This window comes from Pyrenophora tritici-repentis, chromosome 4 (assembly GCF_003171515.1).
Source record: "Pyrenophora tritici-repentis strain M4 chromosome 4, whole genome shotgun sequence".
Taxonomy (NCBI): Eukaryota; Fungi; Ascomycota; class Dothideomycetes; order Pleosporales; family Pleosporaceae; genus Pyrenophora; species Pyrenophora tritici-repentis.
This window is the reverse complement of record NC_089393.1, coordinates 1,715,899-1,731,117: the sequence shown is the minus strand read 5'-3', so window position 1 is coordinate 1,731,117 and position 15,219 is coordinate 1,715,899. Positions and strand designations below refer to the sequence as shown.

General features: G+C 51.4%; 6 protein-coding genes across 6 annotated transcripts; 3 read left to right on the top strand and 3 right to left on the bottom strand.

Moving 5' to 3' along the window:
• Positions 1-13: 13 nt before the first annotated feature.
• PtrM4_094460 (uncharacterized protein) lies at positions 14-915 on the bottom strand (the record flags this gene model as incomplete). Its single annotated transcript, XM_001934158.2, has 2 exons — positions 14-751; positions 856-915. 2 exons carry the CDS (start codon positions 913-915, stop codon positions 14-16), a joined length of 798 nt encoding a protein of 265 aa, XP_001934193.2.
• Positions 916-4,521: 3,606 nt separating this feature from the next.
• Positions 4,522-6,333, bottom strand: PtrM4_094450 (Transferase domain containing protein; the record flags this gene model as incomplete). The annotated part of the gene is made up of 4 exons (XM_066107090.1): positions 4,522-4,957; positions 5,075-5,522; positions 5,568-6,090; positions 6,145-6,333. 4 exons carry the CDS (start codon positions 6,331-6,333, stop codon positions 4,522-4,524), a joined length of 1,596 nt encoding a protein of 531 aa, XP_065962758.1.
• Positions 6,334-8,653: 2,320 nt separating this feature from the next.
• On the top strand, positions 8,654-9,911 carry PtrM4_094440 (CaiC, Acyl-CoA synthetase (AMP-forming)/AMP-acid ligase II; the record flags this gene model as incomplete). Its single annotated transcript, XM_066107089.1, has 2 exons — positions 8,654-8,713; positions 8,784-9,911. 2 exons carry the CDS (start codon positions 8,654-8,656, stop codon positions 9,909-9,911), a joined length of 1,188 nt encoding a protein of 395 aa, XP_065962757.1.
• A 1,916-nt stretch (positions 9,912-11,827) lies between these two features.
• Positions 11,828-12,280, top strand: PtrM4_094430 (uncharacterized protein; the record flags this gene model as incomplete). The annotated part of the gene is made up of 1 exon (XM_066107088.1): positions 11,828-12,280. The coding sequence occupies one exon, from the start codon at positions 11,828-11,830 to the stop codon at positions 12,278-12,280; it is 453 nt and encodes a 150-aa protein (XP_065962756.1).
• An 808-nt stretch (positions 12,281-13,088) lies between these two features.
• On the top strand, positions 13,089-13,873 carry PtrM4_094420 (Dienelactone hydrolase; the record flags this gene model as incomplete). The annotated part of the gene is made up of 2 exons (XM_001934161.1): positions 13,089-13,306; positions 13,360-13,873. 2 exons carry the CDS (start codon positions 13,089-13,091, stop codon positions 13,871-13,873), a joined length of 732 nt encoding a protein of 243 aa, XP_001934196.1.
• Positions 13,874-14,199: 326 nt separating this feature from the next.
• PtrM4_094410 (DUF1996 multi-domain protein) lies at positions 14,200-15,174 on the bottom strand (the record flags this gene model as incomplete). Its single annotated transcript, XM_001934162.2, has 1 exon — positions 14,200-15,174. One exon carries the CDS (start codon positions 15,172-15,174, stop codon positions 14,200-14,202), a length of 975 nt encoding a protein of 324 aa, XP_001934197.1.
• Between the last annotated feature and the right edge of the window lie 45 nt (positions 15,175-15,219).

Below are 15,219 nucleotides of genomic sequence, written 5' to 3'. Positions count from 1 at the left end.
GAAGTTCTAGTGGTCAAGTCAGGAGGATGCAACTTTGAGTATGGGTTTGATATACCTCGTAGACTCCCATTAGATATACAGAGCACAGTGTCTCGTCTGAGGCTGCCTGCTTTTTGTCCGCAATCAACTTTGTCAACATGGGAATAGCCTTGCCAAGACACTCTTCAGCCAATATGGCTGCATGGGAGTCATGACACCTGTTTGCATAATTGACATATGAAACAGCATCGACTGTTGTGGCTATCAAAGAGTCCTGGGGCGCGTTCTCATAAAGCAATGGCATAAACATCCACAAGGCATCGGTGGGCTGATTCGGGTCCCTGTCCGGGGAATCCGGTAGGACAAAATCGTACACAAATCTTTCAAAAGCTTTGCGGCGGAAGTCTGGATTCAATGCGGGAGTGATGGTCATCTTGCTCAAATCAATGATTGATGTGATTGAGGTTGCTGCCTCTTGAGCCTGGTCGTCAGTGGATCCACTGGGCGAGTGTGCACTGCCACTGGACGAGCGTTGGTCATCTGTCAGAGCAGGAGGAGTAGATCCGTTGCTTGGTGGTGTCTTGGCAACGATGGTGGTTTTCTCGCTGGCGGGTGCACGCTGGTGCGACTTTGATCTCTTCCGCCATGATTCCTCTGCTCTTTGAGCAGCAGAAGCTGTCTGGTTCCGGAATAGAATGTCGGCTTGATCGCGATATTTGCATTCGTGGCCTGCCTTGCTGCATCGCGTACATGATGGTTTAGCCTCGTCGCACTACAATGACATCAGCATGGCCGCCATAGCTGTGACTGAGAACCATGAGGATTGGTGTTGTTGAAATCCAAGTCATGATAGGGTCAATGGATTGAATTACTGACCTTGACTTTACGGGCTCGACAAGCCTCACAACCCTTACTGGGCCTTCCGCGATAGGACATTGGTGGACAAAGGGTCGAAGATACAGCGCTTGTTCATGCGCTGCAGAAGCTCAGGGTCGCTGCGAGGCATCGACTAGCGCAGGCAGGCGCGCTGATTAAATCGTAGCGGACCAAGAAAATACAAACTTCCAAGCTAAACCTCCGCTTTTGGTTGCTGTCGTGCGCGCCCGCGGCGTAGCGCAATCTCACGTGGGCAATCAGGCTGAAACGTGGGTCCGCTTTGACAATCTTGGATTGAAGCGTCCGATTACTGGCGGATGGTAGTCCATATACGCTCTTTGGCGGAGATCGAGGTAGCATGGGGAGGCCCGGTGCTCGGGATTCAACGGTCCTGCATAGAGATGGGTTGCCTCGAAGCGCTAGCCCTGATGGTTGGCCTTGGCACACAACGGCATCTGTTTTCCGATGATACCAAACTGCAACACCACACAAATGTTTCAAGCTACAAATAAGTTTCGAAGCGCCCGGCGTCCGTGAGCGCCGATCTACTCTGTGCTTCCTCGTCAGCCCGTTTCCAGGGCCTTCTAGTAACCTACTGTACCTCGGCACTCCCTTGCCGCCTGACTGCTCCTCGCCGAACCTTCTCCGCAATTACGGGCACAACCGATCGTAAAAGCTGCAAAAGCTTCTGGTGGATGAGATAACGTGCGTTAGTCACACTCGCCCTGACATAAATGGCGTCTTGAAACCGTGACCGTCATCATTCAGGTATCCGCACAATCAGTCAATCGGCCCTTCTGCGCTCAACGGGTAGCTAGCTTCATTGATACGATGAGGGTCGAGGCCTGAGGTTGACGCAAACTCTGAACTGTGGGGTACATGGCCCTCTAAATAGATAAGTAGCACGATGACGTTTCTAGGCAATCCGCCACATCGGCTTCCGCGATTCTACCGGATCAAAGGGAAGTATGAGGGGCATCAACCATAATTAGTCAATTCGGTTTCACGCTACCCCAAGTTTCGGCTTTCGTCAGTGTTGACACTTGACAGGTTTCCGCTCGCTAGGCCCTGTAGCAGATGACATCCGTTAGGCCTCACCATTAGCGTTTCGCTAGCTCTTGGCTTCCTCCATCTCCGCTACCCAAACAATCGCATCACCCTTCCAATCAGGTTTGAACGTTACATCGTTGAACGGTTTTCGCCGATGAGCTACATCGAAAGCAACCTTTTATAAACTTTACCATCTAGCTTGCCGAGCGCACTGTTCAGTAGCTAGTCCGGCATTGACCATGCATCCCAAGCTATACGGTACACGGTATTGGCCTTAGTTCCGCCATCAGGTCTAGTATGATATCTTGTAGACATATTGCGTCTCGGGCAATACGACGGCCATTATGGGGAGCCAGCATGCGTGTTGGTCCAGCACATATACCGCGTAAGGCTGGAAGAATGCTATACACAACAGGAAGAGTTGGAGGTGAAGCTGATTGATCGTTGAGGTTTGCGGTGAATTGCTGTGTAATCATCTAATTGTCCCTCTCGGCCGATTGGAGAGGTAGTCGATGTTCAACTCGACGAGCCTAATCTCATCACCAAACCTATCCACGTATGGCACGCCTACAGGTTTCGATGCTGTCAGCAATAAGCATTGTACACACAATCTAGTCCACGGACAAGGCCACCTTCGTTGATAAACTCTTGTCATCTGTGATAAAACAGACAAATGTAGTCGCATGTGCAGTGCAACGCGAAGGTAGTAGCAAACGGTGTAATACCTAGGCGAGAAGTTTCATCTCGCCTGCTGAAATATTGGTGGCGTTACAAATTGCCGCCGTATTGCGCAATATTACACTGCGCAATGACTACTCGCCCAGGCACTAATCTCACCTGCATCATGATTTCCCCGCAAACAAACGTCAAACTTCCGTATACGACGGTTGATACCCAGTCTTCCGAAGAGTGCCGGTCTCGTCAGACACCTCGGCGTATATGATACGTGCCGTTTGAACATAGCCGATCGGACCGCGCTAGAGTGGTCGCAAAGCATGTAGGTGTCGTTTTGTTTCGAGCAAGACTTCAGTGATTGGGACATTGAGTTGCACACTGATGGGATGAACCTAGAGCATGTAGGTGAATTGCATACCCCGCCGGGCCGATGTTATCCAGTGCAATGCCGGGCAGTGGTTCATGCATCTTCTCATCCCGGATCTGCAGCATGAATGTTTGCGGGCCGTAGGTGGTATACGTAGACAATCACATGGAATATGCGGGCCGAAACTTCTCCATGATCGACCTGTGTGGTCGGCTTCGCTAAAAGTAACTGTATCACTAAAATATGCAGAGAGACGGTTTCAGATTTCAGGGCCGGTATGAGGACGCGTGTGGTATGAGATGCCGTCGTCGGGCTACGGATTCCAAACTCCTTCTGAGTCGAATCCCGATTCGCAGTGAGTACAGAACCCTACGTTAGTTCCATAGCCCAATTCGGTTCTGTGCATATGTTCCAATACTTTTTGCTGTTTTTCAAACCCTATGTGGCGCTTGTCGGCTCTCTGCGTACCTAAGTACCCTGGTAGCACAGATATGCACGACATGCCCTTCTGTGACCACTTGAGGACGGGCTCACCTTTCCCTATGCAGACAAGATTGGCCCATCCTATCGTCCAGGAGCTCGGCAGTGATCTCAGCTCTCGTCTAACTAGCCTTTGAATAGCTTTTGCTTTCGCTAAGCCCAGATAATACCGCTGTGGATGCGATGGGTTCAGCTGCTGATCTTTTTCAAACTTTTTTTCTTGACCGGGACTCGGAACACCTTCTCCTGGCCCTCGTGAAAGCCGTCTCGGGCTGAGCTCTCATCGGTGAAGTCTACCATGCTGTAATTGGGCGCTTCTCCGCCGTACTAAATGCCCAATGCGCCTGCAGGCTACAGCAAGGTGGTGGATATGTATCTCTTGGGGGAAAGGTGCTCGTCTTCTGTACCTAGGTAGACAGACTCGGACACGTGTATCGTGACCGACACAGCTGAAGATCACCGCCGATAGTGCGGAGATGCAAATCATTTTCTTACCTAGGTACTCACGCAGTACACGATGAATGCAGGTCCAGCGGGGGTGTTGATGCGCGTAATGGTGCGGGGCGTTGCCGGCAAGGCAAGTGGAGCCGCGCTGCGGGGGCATCTCGGTGGATATTATCATGACCTGATTATCATGACTAGTGACCGATCGTTGCGAGCTTCATGATTCAGTGTGTGAGGTTGGGCGCTAATGATCAGTGGACGTGTAAAGCAAAGGACGTCGACCATGGAAGATGAAGGATCTACCAGGTGCCGCAACATGGCAAAGCAAGAACGATCAAATAAGATAACTATGAGAATGCGTCTGCCCAAGACACATGCGCTTTTAAATGCCAGATACCGCCCAATGCAATGTAATGCACACAAGGAGACCCCAGCCGGAAAAGGAATGCAAGCTATTCGTACAGGATATCAAATGTCCAACCCAAGTCATAAACCGTGAAAAACACCAACGCTCATGCCCAATGCTCAATGCCAAATACTACTTGGAGACAACATACCAGAATTCGTCATCAGTAGCGTGGTGTACCGGCGCACCAAGTCTTGACCCAAGACCAGATATCAACATGCCGGTAGATGACAGTCATTTCTGTTCACTCGATTACCGCCTCGGCCCAACTGCTCAACCCGCCCTCTTCGTCCAACACACGCGTCATGTCTTCCTCGGCGAGCCGTACCAGAATTTCAAAGGGCGCTTCCGTTCCGTTCGTAGGTTGTCTGCGTCGCGGGAGGAAGATCATGCCGCCGTCACCCGGACCATACGATCGTCTAATAAACTCCGCTCGTCCAGCGAGGGAGTGCTTGCCCAAGTCGGTCCCCGGTATACCCCAGCTGAGGTCCGCACCAAAGTTGATCCAGGAAGAAATGTACATGTCGGATCCAAACGTTATGCCTAGTGCAATTTCTGTGTCGGTAATATAATCGATCGACTTGAAGTAGCTAAGGTGACGTGACACCCAGTCGTCGTCAACGCCGGAAATAGTGCTTTTGATCTCGTTGATGACACGGACAATCGTGGATGTCGTTACGCTAGGGGCATGTCAGCTGACTTGCTCAACTTCAATGACACCGCTCAATATCTGGTGTACAAGATCGAAATCATCCTGCAGTGCGACATTGAATGAAAGGTGGCAAGGAGCAACGTACCGGTCCTCTGCTATGAGATCTGAGATGTTCAATGTGCCGCGCGAGAATAACGCCATGTTACCCATGTAATCCGCGGGAACGGGAGGGTTTTGCCGCCTTCGCAGATCGGTTGCAATACCCAGGTTAGTCTCCGTCAGCCCGTACTTGAGCAATCGCGCTGCTCTGGCACGAGTAACGTGCGTCCAGACAAGGGCAGCAAGCACGTTGCAAATGGTCGGCGCGTTGTCTTTGGGGAAATATGACCGCAGAAGTTCTCTGTACTCGCGCACCTGAGCCGCCGGAACAACGATGAGTCTCTGCGTACATTTCGTACTTGAGGGCAATGTTTTGAGGTAATCTGGTGGCCCGTCGCAATAACAGTCGGCGCTGACAACACTGCGAAGCTGAGGAATTTCGTCGTCAACGGCTTGTCGCAACAAAGACTGCCTATCGGCTGTACTTGACGTATCTGCTACGATTAGTCCTGTTTGGCAATGTAAGGGAGGAAAATTACCGGTGGCTCTTTGCGGTTCGGAGCGCTGTCCGGAGATACTGGACACGTTTGCAGAGAATGCTTGCCAGAAAAGCGTGACGCCGGAGAAGTCGAAGACAGAATGATGCATGTACATTGAGAGCACAAGTCCGCCAGGTATGAAGAAAGCTTGACTTCGCATTGCTGGTGCATCGCTTTTGTTGAAGTCTATTTTGCCCTCACCATCCGCCGGGACGCCCGGATAGTTGGCAAGATCTTCAGGAACAAACATAGCACTCTTGAACGCGCTCGGCGGCATGCCATCTCTTCTGAGCTGTTCATACGTGTGCGGAAAATCGGTATCGTGGTAGTGAATTTGTTTGGAACGGAAGATGGAGTTCAGGTCCTTGTCTGACACCTCGCTTGGATATTCCAGAGCAAGCTTCCCAGCTTCACGATCCGCCAAAGTTAGAGTACCAGCGAGAAATGGGAATTTCTTTAGAGTCAGGCGAAGTCCAGCGCCCAGAGCCTGTATAGCAGCCTCGGCATTGTTTTGATCGGGAAACTGTCACCACAGTCAGCCTACTGTGCTGGCTGCACCTACTCCAAGGTGACTTACAGGGAAAATGCATAGAGTTTGTATGTACACGCGCACTACATTTTGATCCAGGCAAGATAAGTGGAATGATTTGGTCTGTACGGGCGGGGAGTGTTGTCTGGTGAGCATGTCGACAATGCGGGAAGTGGTGCTAGCGACGGTGTCGAGAAGCCGGGGCTCCATGAATCCTAGTGGGAGGTCTAGAGACATGGTCGCGGCCTCTCTCAAAGTTAATTAAATAAGAGAGTGATGCGAGGAGTCACACATGTACAGAGTTGGGTGAGCAAACAACCAGCATGTGAAGCACAAGAGGCCATTTTACCCCTTCACCGCAAGGTCCCAGCGAGCAGCGTCTGTGTGACGGGCGGGCGGCATTGGCCCACTCTCCACGGCCCGAGAGGACTAAGAGGACGATGACCGCATGCGGAAACATCTGTGCGCTTACGCCATGCCTCATTCCCGGTTACCCGTCTGTCTGCTTATTCAAGATTCGCATCCACCCCTTGATGTACGCCAAACGTGTCTCGTTCCGCCTTCCCCGTCCGCTTCGCTGGGCCTCGTGTGGTCGCGGATGTGGACAAGGTACAGCCGGTGTGCGAACGTTCAGAAAAGGGTTTCCGCCGACGTGGAACGGTAATTTGCTTTCCTTTTTGCAAACTTGCACTATTCGACATGGAGGTCAGGCGACAATATACAGCTGAAAAAAAAAGATGATTCCCGCTCTCCTTTGACACCCACACCCCCCGGGAGACAGGGGCAGTGCACATGGAAGTTTTTCTGGTTTGGCTCGTCTGTCGCTTGTCATAGCCAGGCTGACACACGTCCTTCATCCTGCAGTCGCGGCAGAACCTTTGCGGCACAGCGTAACATTGGACCGATTCGTATCTAAAATTGCAGCCTTGGCCACTCTGCATCATGAATGGCCATGGGCAACTGGGTTGCCACGAGGCAAAGTTTGATCAGCGATGCAATGACAGATCAAGATTTGGTGACAGGTCGCCTTCTTTCGGTCGGTGAACAGCAAGCAAGGGAGTTTTGCAGCCCTAAGGACCAGGCGCCTGGTAGCTTCTACGCGCGCACCAGTCGCGACAGCTCGTACGACGTAATCCCGCTTTGCAGCATGTTGTAGGTGTCCTCGTGATGCTCCAAATAGCATCGTCGTATGGCGGTGTGAGCTATCACATTGCGAAGTACTCGGAGTGTAAGCATCGATGCGTCATATCATCGGTAAGGCCTCTACGGAGACACGTTGCGGGCGGTCCGTCGTTTAGTGGGTCGCGACCAGCGTTAATGCCAGCAAACGCTGTGAGCAGCGGTATAGTAGGATCACACAAAATCCTTGTCGGCAGCATCATGGAAGTTGGAAGCTGATGCAGCTGCAGGTGCAGCAATTGTGGCTGACTGAATTGGAATATGCGCGGTCCCACTCTTTGGGGCGGTATCAAAGTCCAATTAGCGAAGCGCCGCAATATTAAAGATATATAGAAAAGCAAAATAGTGAACCTATTGAGCAATCGGGCGGATTCCAGTCATCGGCAGTGGCGGCCGTATGTGTAACACCTTAAGCCCCTGCATGCGCAGGTGTTTCTTTGTAGCGACGGACAGGTTTGGTGACAGAAGCTCCAAACTTCCGAGTGCCCAAGGACACAGCGAACGACGTTATGCAAAAACCGGATGGACGGCCTGGTGGAGCATTCGATGCAATGATGCAACGTCCAATGGATCAGCTGACTGGGCAACTGGCTGAGACGGCGATAACTCAGAGTCACAACCAGACTTGCTCCCCCACAAAAACTTTGTGCGAGTTTTTTTTTCCTGACCGGAAAGTGCTCGCAGGGATGCCAGGGATGAATACGGGGTGATTGCTGAGTGACACGCAAGCGTCGATGATCCCCATGTCCGATTCAGAGTGACAGGAAATTGGTTTATCGTTAAATTTGGAATCGCTGGTCTGGAGCCTGGACGCGGCCGTAACGTCATCCTCCGGTGGTCGCATACTGGAGGCTCGGAGCGCAACCGCTATAATGAATTTTATATATACAAAACTGGTCATAGACCCAGTCGCTTTGGAAGTAGTTTCGCTGGGGCCTGGCGTTGGGCTCTCGGTCTCTTCGGTGCTTGATGTTGGCATGCAAAATGTGAACGCTGGCACATGCACCAACACTAGTCGAACAGCCAGTAATCGTGTGCGGTGCATGGAGATGGGTCGAACAACGTCATTGTGCTTAGAGAGCCAGGCCGCCGTTATCAAGGCCGTTATTGACGTCTGGGAGTGACCTTGTGGTCTTGCACTGGGTGGCTGTTAGCGCCGGAAGCGACTGACTGCGGGGGTTTTTGGCTCGGGCGGCTTCCCCGCGATCTTGCGGCGGCTGTCCACGGGTACGCACAATTACCATGACACCCCACTCGATTCGTTATTGCCGGACGCCTTGATCTGCTCCTGCGTACCCGCGGCACATGTGAGAGACGCGCGTAGCGGCACAGCCGCTTGCGTTGGACGTCGCCCCGTGATCATGTATGTAGTAGCAACATGGATGACAGATGCTGTACGGTCCCGAAGCATGCTGGCTACAGTGTGCTCCCGAACACTGTAGGGCCCGGTTTCCCTACATCTTACACAGGGGCCCGTGGCTGTACGTATGCTAATGTCGACCGCCTAGCCTCTCTTCGGTCGCCTTCTCCGATATGCCAGTCGAATTCCTGCGCGCATAGCCGTCGATGATGTCTGCGCCAACTTGCAAAGGACCCATCTAGACCTCCTTTCCGACGTGCTAGCTCTGCGACACACCGTCCTTGATACCCTCGATCGAGCGATATGCCATGCCCTGGAGAGGAAAGACGAGGTGTACATTGCGATCGTAGCAGCGGGTGGATACGAATACACCGTGGCCATTTTGGCGATACTGGCGCTTGGAGCCGCAGCCGTGCCTGTTGAAGGAGCGTCATACTTCATCGAAAAGTCTCAAGCAGCTCTCGTCCTCAGCAGCTCTGTAGATATGAGTAAATGTCTGGACTTGGAACGGCGCGTTGTGGCTACGAGCGGCAGGAGTTTTCGTGCTGTGCCAATCAGACACTCGATTCCAGCTTCAGCTCTCGTCATCTTCACTAGTGGGACCACCGGCCCACCAAAGGGTGCAGTGATGCAGAGGTCGTACACTTTCAACTGCGCGCTGGAAATAGCGGACTACTACCAACTGACGGGCGATGATGTCCTGCTCCATGTCCTTCCGGTACACCATGTAACGGGTGTCGGCATAAACTTCTTTCCGTTCCTCATATCTGGCAGCCGTATTGAGTTTCGCAGTGGAGGCTTTGACGAGATCTGGACGTGGGAGCAATGGAAGCAGGGTGGCCTGGATCCACGGCGGCGGCTAACCTTTTTCTTGGGCGTTCCAACCATCTATATGCGACTAAGACGCTATTATCAGCGTACTCTCAGTAAACTACCTGCTGGTGACTTGGCAGAGTACATTGCTAGCGCGAAACAATTCCGGGCATGCTTGTGCGGGACGTCAGCGCTACCTCGACCACTCGATGACTTTTGGTCGGATCTCATGGATAAAAGAATTTTCCAAAGGTATGGTGCAACGGAATTTGGTGCAATCTTCAGAGTACGTCTTGACGACCGCGACGCCCCCGAAGGCATGATGAGGATGGATACTTCAAAACCGATGACATTGCGCGAAAAGATAGGATTTACTACTTCATCGTTGGCCGAGCATCTCTGGATATCATCAAATCGGGAGGCTACAAAATTTCTGCTCTGGATATTGAGCGAGAACTGCTAGGGTTGTCGTACATCGCCGAGGCCATGGTTGTCGGCGTCGCGGACGAGGAGTATGGGCAACGGGTGGCGGCCCTGGTTTCGTTGCATGAAGAAGTTTCAGCCCCCGGATCTCGAGACAGAGGTGTGCGCTTGGTACATACCTTGTCCATTGAGAAGTTGCGGTCGGATTTACGTGAGAAATTGGCGGGATACAAGCTGCCAACGCTTCTGCGCATTGCGCGTGGTGAACTTCCGAAAACTGCCACAGGAAAGGTGCAGAAGAGGATTCTTGGGCCTCGTTTCTTTCCGGTAAGTTATCGTACATGTTCAGAAGTACAAACATCGGAAGCAGCATCAAAGGAACGATTAGCAAAGCTGTAGTTACCTTCGATACAGCTGTTCCATAGTCAGGAGGCACGGCTGCGCTAGTACCCCGGCACACACGTAAGCGTCGACGCACTAAATATTGTGTCTGAGACGCCACAAATTGCGTCAATTGCGTTAACGAAAGTGTTGAACAAACAGTGCTGGAGCTCGAATGCTGGACGAGCGTGCTGATGGAGGTCATTGCCAAACTAGGCTAGTGCATGGTGACGTGTGGCTGGCTCCTTCCCATCATCATGATAATTGATGGCACACGTCTTGATCTCTTCACATGATCAACAAAACAATAGACGTTGCCTAGGAAACTTTCTATGGTAGCCGTTGTTCATCTAAGGCTAAGCTAACTAATTCTGAAACCGCGTCACTAATTCGGTTGCAGTGTCGTGTCGTGCTGGCCGCCTCTTGTCGATTTCTCGGATGTTTGTCGTTTCTACGTCCACTGCGTTTTTATATTCTCGGACCAAAATAGTTGTTAGCTACGTTTCTGGAACATAACAACAAGCTCTTATTCTATCGCTAGCGTAAATCTCTCTTCAACTCTGCCTTCCACGTCGTTATCTTCTATCGGTCATTGCGATGTCGCGTCCAACGGAATTACAATACACCTCAGTGCAATGAGGATACGATATGCTGGCGTATATAGGAAAGCTAATTCGATACCGCAGTGTGCCAACACATCAGCCACACGATACGCCTCTATTGTGACTGTTCTGTACGCAGCAAAACAGCGTCGATCACGTCGGTCACTTCAGCGGCCTACTACGTCAATACATACGCGTATTTTTTCTAAACTCTAAGCAAAGGCCGCTTTACACGCCCTACGGTCTGACGGCTATTTAACAAATAACCTTTTTCTCTTCATCGATATCTACCTAGGCATAGCTGAAGATCTCGAAGCCTTGAAATCTCGCAAGCAGATGCCACAGATTCCGAATCCTAGCGATATACTGTTATACCATGTCTGCCAACGATTTTCTTCGTGGCGTCCAGAGAGAGTTTGATAAGCATCTGAAAAGGTATAGAGAAAGCGGAAACTTTGCTTTTCCTTCCCTCGCGAACAAGATTCACCCCATGTTCGGAATCGATCGCTAGGCTACTGGTTCAGGACAGAATATAAACGATTTGTATGAGAATATGCGGCCTGCATTGCAGCTAACCTCACTATGGCTTACGGAAGACGCCCCGCTATTCTAGTTCGCTCATCTGACTTTCGGAAACGTTTATGTAAACACGATCGGCCAAAGCTATATCGCCAGGAACTTTTACTTAGAAAATAATACTCACGGGGCACTTGACGTTGTCAAAGCGAACATGCATGAATTTGGTAAAGTAAACTGTTTCATGTTCGCCCCTCACAACTACAGTGGAAGCCAGTGGGGCACCACATATAACTGTAAAGAAAGATTACCTTATTTTCACGAGTTCAGTCGCGCAGACTTTCCAGCTGTTCTATCCAATTAAGGCCTGAGCAAAACCTGTATCTCTTTTGCACGAGGCTTCTCCAGATTCTTCCGCACATCAAACGTGGTGAGTGCAGCAGAGCGTTATAGGAGAATGTTCATGTTCGCCACAGTTGTGGTCCACGAAGTCGCACACGGCTACTATATGTTCGTTAGGGGACCTTGCGAAGAGCCGCTCTGGGATATAAACGAGCCACATGCCGAACTAGGATTCTCGTGGGAAACTAATATACTGGGGCATATACCAATGCCTGATGGCAAAGACACGTCTATAGACGGCCAATTCCATGAGATCTATGCCATACAGTTACAAGATTACCCAACGGACGCCGAGTATGGAAGAATCATACATCACCTCAAAAGCGGCTCAAAAGCTGAGTTTACAACCCGAGATGCCAAAGGCAACTACCGCGTCTGGCCTTTACTGAGTGGTGGGGAGTTTCGCGGCGCGAGATGGGCACTCAGCAATGATGCGCAGCTCTTTGTGGCCTCAATTCATGTCATTCCAACGCATTGGATTGTAGCTTGGTTTCGACAAGGGACCTGAGACCACCTGAAATCTTGGTGGGCCAAAACCAAAATGTACCAGTACCCATTTTAGGCAATTCTTTCATGATTATTTATGAAAGGTCCCGTTATGGAGTGCGCGTCCATCGGCCCCTTTGCGGGGACGAGCCAGTTGATGCAGAGATTCTCAAAAAGCGTCGTGAGTCTGTCCAGCGGTATTCTTATGCATACGGAGTATGAGTAGGCCGACCGGTCCTTTGGCCATGTAGCGCAGCATATGCTAATTCACGATCTGTTCACGTCAACTTCTTGTGATCCATACCACAGTCTCGGTTCTTCGTCTACAACTTCCCCAGCCATGAACTGGCTGATACAGCACCTGGCAGTTTCATTCTGCGCTTTCAGCAATAACTGTTTTCAAACATTGTCAGGTTGACTAATGATACGGTTTCCGCGGTAATTCAATCAAGGCAGAAGGCATCTAACCTCTAGGCTTCGGAGAAAGTCGGCGATTGAGGTCGGGTTTAACCTCGCAAATGTTTAAAATCCGGCACGCGCTATCTTCGGCAATCTTCCACCACCACAACATCGGGGTACGTACGTAAATCATAATACGTATGTAGGAAGTACAAGGGGTCACAACGTAGTACCCTAGCATCATGATTGGTGGCATCGTTTTATCGGCCATATCCCCGGACCAGATTCCTTTACAGGCCGGCGATGACGGCAGAGGAGTTTGCGACAACCCCACTTGAAGCTTCAGGACTTAAGAGCTGCCGGCCCCGCCATGGCCTCCAGATCCCGACGCGATAGGAAATTCCCAATCTCAAACAAACTTATCCTTGAAGATGTCCTGCGAAAACTGCAAGAAGGGTTTCCAATGGGACGGCAAGTCCGTTGGTAAGGAAACCAAGCTCGACAACATCGACACCTACGTGACGGGCGATAACAAGGATGCCGCGATCCTCATCATAACCGACATCTTCGGCTGGACTCTCCCCAACATCCGTCTACTGGCAGACCATTATGCGAAGGAGGCTAATGCGACTGTCTACGTACCTGACGTGTAAGTAGCACACCTCGCAATTCCATCGGCCCCGACTAACAGCCATTGTGTAGCTTTGGTGGCGAAGTCGTAGACCCCGATGCCATGTCCAACCCCGAGAAGCAAAAGAACTTCGACGTCATGGCTTTCATCGGTCGCAACAACAAGGACATTCGCTGGCCCGAGATCAAGCAGCACGCTCAGACCCTCAAGTCACAGTACAAGAAGGTCGCTGCCGTGGGCTTCTGCTACGGTGGCTGGGCTTGCTTCAAGCTCGCCGCCGACCCCTCGCTCATCGACGCCGTCTCCACCGCACACCCCTCGATGCTAGAAAAGTCCGAGATTGAGGCCGTCAAGGTTCCCGTTCAGGTTCTGAGCCCAGAGCATGACGCCATGTACACGGAGGAATTGAAGAAGGCTACTTTGGAGATACTGCCCAAGACTGGTGTGCAGTGGGAGTACGTTTACTTCCCGGGCCTGAACCACGGCTTTGCTGCGCGTGGTGACCCCAGCGATGAGCAACAAAAGAACGGACTGGAAAGGGCTAAGAGGAGTGCTGTGAACTTCTTCACTGAGTTCCTGCACTAAATGCTATCACGCGATAGTGATGTAGACTGTTATGAGCTATAATGAAATAATCACTATATATCTGCCTTGTTCGCAATCAGCAGTTGCCATGAACGGGGAAGACGAAACAATGGCACAACACCAACATTACGCCGGCTTGCAAATTGTCGATCACATATACACGTTCAAAGCTTCGCAATCTCAGGTTCTAATGATGAGAATAAATAATACGTTTATAGGCTGCATCTAACCGCAGCACGAACATTGTCTTTACCCAGATCGGGGCTTCTGTGGTAATATATACATATATACAAGAAGATCATCGCAACTCCACAGCCCCTGACAACTTACGAGTCTTGAACCAGACGCGCCAGCCTTGACCTAGTCTCCCAGCCCAGAGCTTCAACGCTCCGCTTCGACATAACAGCTACGCTCTTAGCATAATCGCTAGTACCGTGGCTGGGATCCGCATCCGTAGCCTTGCAGTTGGAAGCCTTCTTGGAACCAGTGACGGCAGCAAAATGCTGCTTCTCGCTGGTAGTACCAACCATGTTCTTGGCAGACTCTTCAGTCCATCCGTTGATAAAGTCGCCGTGTGAGCACCACGCGGCACCACAAGCCAGCTTCACAGGCGCGGTGCCAGACCAGCCTTTCGGTAGGACTTTGCGGAGATCGTAGCGGATGGAGAAGCGGAGTTGGGGCATCGATTTCATGCCAGCAGGGCACCAGTTGGGTGTGCCGTTCGCCCTGTCTTTGTAGGCCGTCTTGAGTGTCGTAGTGTCGACACACTGGGGGAAGTAGAGGAGTTGCTGGAGATGTGTGGAGCAGGCTTTGCTGGGGAAGCCGTTGGCGTCAGCGGGGATGGCGTCGTCACCCTCGCAGAACCAGGTTGCCTTTGCATTAGGGTCCATGGCACCTTGGGTAGTGGCACCAGACTTTCCAGCAACCATCTGCACGTCCTGTGGGATGGGGACCTCGGCGGGTGTCTCGCCTAGGTTGTAGTATGCACTGAATCGGCCGACGGGGACGGGGTTATATGTCTTTCCATCGGCGGTGTAGAGGAATGTGGGTACCCAGTAGACAGAAAGGTCATTAGGGTTATCGGCGTTTGTGCAGCCCTTTTGGAGCTCAGCACTGGTCTTTGTGCCAGCAACTACGGCGTCGGAGCCGTAAAATGAGTGGAGATGCGATTTGTCGAACTGTCCGGGGAAGACAATAGGATCGACGTTCTTTTGCATAAAAGGAGACGGTACGTTGACTTGTGTGTATGCGCTTGCGACGTGAGCGAGCAGGCCCGCAGAGAAAATAGTGTAAAGAGACATCCTGTGTCTTTTGAAACGAATGCAAATCAACGATCGACGAAGATA